A 9,530-nucleotide genomic window follows, 5' to 3' on the forward strand; every position below is an offset into this window, starting at 1 on the left:
GGAGCAGTGCTTTGCCATCTCCTGTTACAGAAGAGGAGAGGTTGAGACGCAAGTCCAGATTGCACGACTATACAGATACAAACAGGAGATAGTGAAAGAATCATTTGCAGCTTTTTCAGATGGGGGAGATTGCTTGGGGGCATTGGATGGAGGGAAATAAAAAAATAGAAAAAAACAAAGTTCAAAAATAAAGAAGCAGAAGAAAACACTGGCTGAAAATGTACTCTGGTAACCAGGCTACTCACAGTTTCTCAAGTCTGTTTCTTAAAAAACAATTGCCAGCCACCTTGCTCCACACTGGGCACAACTGTAGCCATACTCAGTAATTTACATTCATTAGGATAGCCAGTGAATGATTCACTCAGGAACAAGAGATCATTTAAGATGCAGCATGGAACCTTGCATTAGCCCAAGCAGATCTCACTGCAGCTGGTGGGGCCTCACATCTCTCTGCCTGCCTCCTCACTGCCTGGCACACCACTCGGGTCACTTCCACTGGTGCAGACTTATGAACACAGCATGCAGATTCTTGTTCACCGCTGGCACAAATGCACAGCTCATGGCGGTGACTGTGTTGAGTATTGCAGCTGAGGATTTGCTCCAACAAACAATGTTACTGTGCTCTTCGTATCTACTGCACTTTCCACAGAAATAAACAGGAGGCATTACTTTCGGAGCAAGCCACATTGGTAAAGGTCTGTCTCATCGGCTGGTCATAAAAACAATTTTAGTTTTATTAACAAGTATTATATTTAATGACATTTAAGTAACTATACAGCATATAATATGTCTTAATTTTTATTTCTCAAGCAATTTGCTTTATGTCCTTTAATGGGAGATATCTTCCTGTGTAAGTATCATCTACCTGTGATCGATGCAAAGAAACCTAGAAGAAAATTGGAATTCATTTAAAAACATGCAGACTATTTTCATCTGCTAGAAGATGAAAAGTGCCCATTTCTTACGCATACAAGCACTTGGGAGTTTACAAAAACATACTTTCCGTTTAAAATATTTTGCACAAATAAAGCATAATTTGCAGTTAGCGATTTCGCTGATTACTTCAGCTCACTGCATCCTACAGACCACAGAACTAACAAATCTCATCCTCCCACAGGCTTCCACCTCATTATTGCTCTGAGTTGCAGGAAGACAACCAGGTTTTTCCCCCAACAGCTTTCAAATCATACACAGTGGTCAGTGAGCACTGGAAAAAAGAAAACATTCCCTTTACTGGAAAGGGAGGCTTTTATTGCCCATGATTGGTTTTCTACTCCAGCAGCCTTTTGTAGTTAATTATCCACAACTCACACACTCAACTTTGCAGACAATCATTTGAATTAGCATGTATTGCTTATTAATGTTTTATTTTACTACGCTGCTGCTATGTTTAGATGTTAATACATCAAAGAATCGTGCTTTACAAATAGCGTATCAAACACACTCCCCACATCGTATTTTAAATTTAAATAGGTTATTTATCCTGATTTCTTGTCACAGAAATGCTTGTTCTGGCTTTTGCGGATCTGCCTTTGCTAAGTTTCTAAGCTCTGTAAATTTCACACGCCAACCCTGCTTTGTAAGGCACCTGCACTAAAATGGCCCATGAAGCAGGTGGGTTCTCTATGTAACCCTTCCATTGCAATGCAAATTGCAAACCACATCAGTCAGCCCGTAGGTAAAGACTTTAATACTGACAGCACGTGGCTGCAGATGGAAACTGACTGTTCAGTGAACCTACTGCTCTTGTGTAAGTACCACAACAAAAACACTTGCTTAAAAAAAATAAAATAAAATAAATTCTTCATCATTGCTTCACTCTGCAGCACTCCCTCACGAAGAATGAAAGTTGTTCATTTTCATCCCAGTTGACTTTCTTCCTAAATCCCTCTTGTGCAGTTATTTAAATCACTGGCAGAGCAAAGCACTGTTTTACTGGAAAACAAACTGCTAAATTCATAGCTGGTTGCAATGAAGGTTAATCAACAAAGTCTGCAGGCCTTGACCAGGTTGGGTCAGGAGGGTGGTGAGACACTGGAATAGGTTGCAGATGCCACCTCCCTGGAAGCATTCAAGGCCAGGCTGGATGTGGCTCTGAGCAACCTGGTCTAGATGGAGGTTCCCTGCCTATAGCAGGGGGGTTGGAACTAGATGATCTTAAAGATCCCTTCCAGCCCAAACCATTCTATGATTCTATTTCTGACCACTGATGAGAAGTCTACATCAAACAGGCTCAGAAACCTCAGGTTTTACAGCTTGGAACACACACAAGAAAGAACAGCCTCTACAGTTTCTTACATCACAACTGAGAGGCACTCCAAACTACTAATCCTCTGACTGCTAAGTGATAGTTTAAACTGGTAGACAGTTCTAAGATGCACTAGGAACACTGAATTGTTTTTAATGGAATATATGGTCAAGGTTGTTTCAGGTGAAGTTCTACCCTCTACCTCGGTACTATATATATAAATATAATTATTATTTTTTTTTAATGTTCTTATATATCTCCAATTTACACATTCCTACGCAGGTCTGCTTGAGACCTTAGGAATGCAATGACAGTTTGGAGGACTGCGGCCAGAAGAACCGACACCACAATGTCAGTTCTCCTTTCCTCTTTTTGCTGTAACACTTACAGAAAATTGCACCCCTTCTTTGTTTCTTTCTGACTCAAAGATGTCAACTGGATGCAATTTCTCCACGTGCATTCCTACCTAACACCTCTTTGACAGAGCTGGCGTTCTTCTGTCAGCTCAATCGCACTTCCAGCGCTGAAAACAGCTTAATGCTGAATTCCGCACGAGAGCACAACAGAATGAATTTTACTTTTTGTCAAGTAACAATTAGTCCAGACTTTCTCCCTCAAAAAGCTCCTATTTTGACTGTCAACATTCTTTTCCACCCAGGGAAAGCATTCTAAGCATACAGTTAATGCCACCCCAGCTATCACGCAGGTAGTAATTCATGCCTATGAAAAATAAATGATGGAAAAGTGAACCCTTGCTAGCATTTTTCCAATGAAACAGCAAATAGCAGCTTAGCAACTTCTCCCCCCTCCCCCCCCAACCCCTTTTTTAATCTATCCACACTTCTGCTTTTTGAACACAACAGGACAGATAAACAATTCAGTGTAACTATAGAGACAGGTTACCACAAACACAAAATAACACACAGACTGTGCACAGGAAAAGCAAGACCCCCAGTCTGAATTCTCCATTCACACAGAACTGGATGGAGAGGTCTAACTAAAAAATGCATCTCTGTGCAGCTTCCAAAGTCATACAATTAGTACTTGTCATCCTCAAAGCTCAAAATAACGCAGTTTGTTCATTTGTGGAGGAAAGAATGTGCTTTCTTAATAGAATTGGATCTCTGTGCTGATACTGCAAGCCCACAAATAAGACTACAGTTTATAAAACTAGAATTAAAGATTCCAACAGACAACCAAATGAAAATTAATTAAGTCAAAAACTAATAACAAAGATAAGCAGCCCAGTGTAAAACTTGAGCCCTATCCTCCTGCTCCCTCATTTCCCAGTATCTTCACAGACTCACAGTAACACAGGCAAACAACAGAACTAGCACAAGCCATCTCTTCTTTGCTGATCAGCAGATGATAACTACACATAAAGCTCTATTTTACCTGAAATCTACGCAAACCTCTGCCCATTGGCATATGGCATACAAAACAAATGCATTTGGAATCCAAGGAGCCAACGAGCAGAGGCTGTACTCACTGCGGGCCAGCTTTAAAATGGGGTCACTCTTGAGTGCCCCAAACAGGACAAGGCGGAACAGCCACTGTTGCCACCTGTGATGCTGGGATAGCTATACAGACCTGGGAGGGCTGGGATCCTCTGAAGATGCCTGCCAGCCCCAGTCACATTGCAACCCTGTGCAGTGACAGCCTGCAGAAAGCACACTGTCCAGTTGCTACCATGCCCTCCCTAGTCACACAAAGTGCTTTACATTTTTAATTCCAGCTGTATTTCCAATAATTTCTCTAGAATTTCTATTTCTAAATTTCTAATTTCTACTCCTTGGCCTTTTATTTAAAGCCATTTCAATAGCTGCAGCCTCTGCTGTACTGTACAGCCCAGCAGAAGAGCTGATTTTAACAAGCCTGTGTTTAATGAATCTGCATTCAAGCACTTCATTCTTAGCGAGACTCACAGCTCTTGGGTGCATACCATCTGCTCCTTCTGACCTGACTGCTCTTGGATTGTTTCCTATTTATTCGAGCACTTCCTCTTCTGGCACATTCCCTCACATTATCTATCTGCTCTCAGCTACCTTACCAGTTTCATCTAAATAACCTCCTGTATCATGCCAATGAACCTCAAACCAAACTGAACACTGACTGCTATTTAGGAGTACATGTCCTTGTTTTTTCCACAGGAACTGCTACATTCCTGCATCCACCTGATGTGTGTCTAGACTACAAACTGATGATGCATTTAATGATGGCAGAAGGAGACTTCCATTACTTAGTTCAACACCTTCCCAGTCAACGAGAAATCTCTATCAAGAGTGATAACAACAAGCTCCTTCTTTCACAGAATCATGGAATGGTTTGAGTTGGAAGGGACCCTTAAAGGCCATCTAGTCCAACTGCCCTGCAATGAACAGGGACACCTACAGCTACATCAGAGTCTCAGAGCCCCATCCAGTCTGGCCTTGAATGTCTCCAGGGATGGGGCATCTACCACCTCTCTGAACATGTCTCACTGTTCTATCCCAAACCATAATGCCTTGAAGGCAACAGCACCACCTCAGCACTGCTGTGACACGGACCAGCTGAGAGCATGTGGATCAGTACAACCACTCCTCAATGAATAACCATGAGGATGAAAATCTGTGAGTCGCACAACTGTAGCTCAGTGGGTTGATAAGGATGCCAAGTTACCAAGCACTAGTTGTGGCAGATGGGGATTTTAAAAGGGCACATTCTGTTTTAAGAAAACTTCCACAGTCAACAATTATTTAAAAGAAATCATGTTATCTTAACCCAGCTGAGCTGCCTCTGCTTAAAATGCACTTTCCCCATGCTAGTGGAAAAAACAGATGCCATGCACTGCTATGCCTTGTACCCATAACTGTTAGCACAGTATATGGCTTTTTAAAACAGAAACCATTTAATTGCAGTTTCAGAGAATAATAAAAGACAAAACATCAGCTAATGTCTTCGGGAATAAAAAAAAGTTTTTCTCATATCAGAAGGCTCATGTTCTACTCTTTTTTCTCCCCCATTATGTTAATTTTTTTCTCTCTCTTTTTTTTTTTTTTTTTTTTCCAATTCAAGAAAATGTTAATAAGAGCACCTGACAGCAGCGGGCTTTGGAACAGGAGCTCCAGTCACAGACTGTGCTTGGTGCCACACAAACAAGACTGGGAAGGCAGGAAAGGGGAGAGAAACAGCCCAGGTCCCAAAGGCCTTATTATCCTGACGATTTCTGAAGCCAATTACAGACCTGCTTCCCAGTAACACTCACTTCACATCATAAACATACCAAGAAATAATCTAAAATAGTGTGGGAGGAAAATAAAAGAAAACTCAGAATATTGAAAAAACGGCATTTCCAGGCTTAAGTCACACATTAAATCCCAAACAACCCCCAAAGAAACCCCCAAAGCAGACAGTGATAACACAGCAAGATTTACTCTAAAGTTAGGATAAGGACCTACACAGCAAAAATAAGAAGTGTTTTTCTACAACTCTACGCCAAAGTCACACAAATCTGCTAACAGGGCTTTAGCACGCTCCATAACTAAGCCTCGCTAATTGAAATTGGACTCTTGGCGCTGGCCCTGTGGGCAACCCCTGTTCTCTACACAGAAGACGAAGGCCACGGTGCGACTCAAAGAAAAGCAACAGCAGTTTGCACGGCTGGTAAATAGACAAAAACACGCAGGAAGCATCCCCGCTTCCACCTGTGCGATAGGGATTTACGTAACACGGAGTCACGGAGAGACGGGCTGACAGCTCTCGGCAGAACAGCGGAGTTCCGCTCCCTCCGTCCGCAGCCAGGTGCCTCCGTGCTCCCACCCGGCGCCGACACCGCTTCTTTCCGCTCGGCAAATAAAGGCCGCCGAGAAACGACATCCCCGGCAGCACGTGAAACCCCCGGCCCGGCAGCGGGGCTTCCCTCTTCAACCCTGCGGGACCTCCGGAGCTCCGCCGCAGCCCGCCGGCACGGGGCTTTCGGTGAACTCGGCGCCGCAGCCGACGCACCGCGGTGCCGTGGAGCTCCGCGCAGCCCCTCGCTCACCCTCCTCACGCCCTCGGCGCCCCGACCCACCTGGTGCAGAGTGTCCGGGGGCAGCTGTGAGGCCCGGAACAATTCCCCCACGCTGCTGCCCCCGGCGGCCGCCTCGGGGGGCGGGCAGCACCGCGAGAAGAGCTCCGAGTAGCGCTGTTGCTCGCTCTCGCTCAGAGGCACCAGCACGCCCGCGGCGGCCACGGCGGCGGGCGCCCCAGCCGGCCCCTGCTCCATGGCGGGGCAGAGCCGCTCGGCGGGCAGCGGGTGCCGAGCCGCCGGGGGAGGTGTGGCGGCGGCTGGCTGGCGGGCGGGAGGGAGGCGGGGCTGCGCCGCGACGGGAAGGTGCAGGCCGCGCCCCCTCCCGCCCCCCGCCCGGTGCGGGGTCGCGGCGCCCCGGGTTGCGCCGCCGTCCCGCGGGTCAGTGCCGCCACGGAAAGCCGTCGGCCGGGAGCTGTGTGCCTCCTTGTGCGGCGAGGGCACCGGCAGTCTCTCGTAAAGTGCTGGCTGCTGCTGGAGGTGCTGCCGGGGCACAGTCCGGCAGTGTGATGTGCAGCCCCGCCGAAAAGGACCTGGGGGTACTGGTGGATGGGAAGCTGGATGTGAGCCAGCAATGTGCCCTCGCAGCCCAGAAGGCCGACGACATCCTGGGCTGCATCAAAAGAAACGTGCCCAGCAGGGTGAGGGAGGTGGTCCTGCTGCTCTGCTCTATACTGATGAGGCCTCACCTGGAGTACTGTGTTCCTACGTGGAGTCCTCAGTACAGGAGAGACATGGACCTGTTGAGCATTTCCAGAGGAGGAGCACAAAAGTGATCCAAGGGATGGAACATGTCTCCTACAAGGACAACTCTGAGAGAGCTGGGGCTGTTCAGCATCCTGGGGACACCTGGTAGCAGCCTTTCAGTATCTAAAGGGGGGCTGTAAGGTCTTTCTTCTCCCCTTCTTAGGGGATGGACTCTTTAGCAGAGTCTGTGATAACGGGACAAAGGGGAAATGCTTTCAAACTAAAAGAGGGAATATTTAGATTGGATAAAAAGAATAAGTTTTTACAGTAAGGGTGATGAGGCAATGGCACAGATTGCGCAGAGAGGTGGTGGATGCCCTGTCTGTGTAGACACTCAAGGTCAGGCTGTATGGGGCTCTGAGCACCTGATATGGCTGTAGGTGTCCCTGTTCATTGGCAGGGAAGTTGGACTAGATGGCCTTTAATAGTCCCTTCTAACTCAAACTGTTCTATGAAAATTACTTTATCCTTTCCACACCATGCAACTGTACCTCCTAACCTGCACAAAACATGCAAACCTTTTATTCTGCCATGAATACATGTGTCAGTCTTCTCAGTGCTCAGAATGCTGCATGGTTGTGGTTTGCAGTTATTGCCAGCTGCATAGCTCATGATTATGATAAGAGTGTTAAGGGACTGTTAATGGGGAAATCTCTGTTCCCTTAGGGATAGTGGATGTTTTGCTGTGGTTCTTTGTCATTGTAAAACATACTGTTTGGAAAGAGAGCAATTGTATCTCAGAAAGTGAACTCTGGAGCCCAAATTAGAAAACTCAGAATAACAACATGAGTCCCTAGGAGAAGGTGCAGCAGAGCAAAGGCTGGGCTGCATCAGGGCTGCCAGCTTCTGTCCGGTACAAGATGCTGGTCAGAGGAAAAGGCACTAGCAGTATAGAGATGGCATGGGGCTTTACCTTATTACAGGGTGTTTAATAACAGCAGTCCTGTGAAATTAGATCCTATCTTCACATCAGCTGATGGAAAACAGCTGTCTAACAGCTGAACTTGAACAAGACGGACAAAAAAAAGTACTGACATTTTACATTTTCCTATGACTGAAGATACCCGCTGATAATTGACTAGCTCAGTATTTGTGCTGTTAACATCACAAATACTCCCTTCTGCAGTACCTCAGCAGACACCAGCAGACCTTTGTCAGCGTGTTGGCTCCAGTTTCTCTAAGTTTTTCTAAGTTGGACGGGCAGGAAAACACTGACAACACCCACTACCACAAGTCCTGTGGTCTCTCTTCCCACAGGCACACCTGTTACTGCAGACACAGCTTTTTTATTTTTAATTTTTCCCTCTGGACAGTTTTGTCTTCTTTCTTGACCCCTTGACCAAGGACTGACCCTCACAGGCTGAGGGGTGAGGCAGGGAAATCACTGCCCTTTACTTCTGCATAAAGTGGCAAGGATAGCACCACGCTGCTGGGTCTGCCAGCAGTGTGCCTCCGTTTCCTATCTGTGCTGTAGTCCTTATGAGGGTACATAAGTTCAGACTGACAGATGCTCAGTGGTAACTGAAGCTGTACAAGTAGATAGGGAGATGTTTTAAACCTTCCTGTTTACAGGCAAATTGTGATGTCAGTATAGGCTACTAATTTTTTTTTTTTTTTTTAATGACTGAGAAGCAGTGCCCATCAGTAAACCAAAACAATGTAAGTATTTATTGTTTGCTGGAAAAAAATCATGTCAGTAATGTAAACTGGATTGAAATCTGACTTATCAAAGTATGCTTTAGATCTGTGTGTGGTCCTCCTTTCCTCCCCACCCAAATAACAACAGTGACTTTAGAAACAGCCAGCAGCAGTCCTACAAACACTTCCTTGATCAAGGGTGGGAGGGAGATGAAAGCATTATTAAAAGAAAAAAAAAAAAAAGAAGAATAGATACTGCTTCAAAAGTTTTGATAGTAGGAACATAAGTAATTTTAGTGATATGTATGATAAGTATTTTTTTTTTCAGAATGAAATGGTCGGTATAGACAGACATGTATAATACAACATATATAATCAACACTAAAAAAATCCATTTCAATATGGGGATCCTGGGAATAAATATATATACATACATATGTTTGAGCAGTACAATCCAAAGACCGAAAACTAGAACATGTGCATTATTTCATTCATCTCAGGGCTCAGACCCTGCTAAGTGTGCCCTGGCCAAAAGGCACAAAACCTGTCTGACAGCTGCGTCCTGTTGACAGTGACAGTGTTCCATGTATCATTGGGCAAAGCTTCAGATACACAAGAAAATATTTGGCTGCAAAACTGCCATTTTCCCAGATCAGCTCGAGTGAATCTCACCCATTGTTACTAATAACAATTCTTTTTGTTTGCTTTCTTTGCAAAATGAATAAAGGCTTTGGTGACAAGTAGCTGGTTGCACAGGTTTCACGCCCATTGCTTCAAGCACGCTTGGAACATAATTGACAGCCTTGGAGATTCATGTATCAATTCAGCGTGTAAATACTCTAGCTGAGA

General features: G+C 45.3%; 1 protein-coding gene across 4 annotated transcripts in view; it reads right to left on the reverse strand.

Moving 5' to 3' along the window:
• The window catches only part of REPS2 (RALBP1 associated Eps domain containing 2), a 97,846-nt gene extending 91,307 nt beyond the window's left edge, over window positions 1-6,539 (reverse strand). For all 4 annotated transcript variants that reach the window (XR_007377774.1, XM_048948974.1, XM_048948984.1 and 1 more), the window contains exon 1: window positions 6,300-6,539. Coding sequence is in view for 3 of the 4 variants with exons in the window: in XM_048948974.1 (XP_048804931.1) it covers window positions 6,300-6,494 (195 nt within the window). In the remaining variant the exon portion in view is untranslated. The remainder of the gene's footprint in view (window positions 1-6,299) is intronic.
• Window positions 6,540-9,530: the final 2,991 nt, after the last annotated feature.

Source organism: Lagopus muta, chromosome 1 (genome assembly GCF_023343835.1).
Source record: "Lagopus muta isolate bLagMut1 chromosome 1, bLagMut1 primary, whole genome shotgun sequence".
Taxonomy (NCBI): domain Eukaryota; kingdom Metazoa; phylum Chordata; class Aves; order Galliformes; family Phasianidae; genus Lagopus; species Lagopus muta.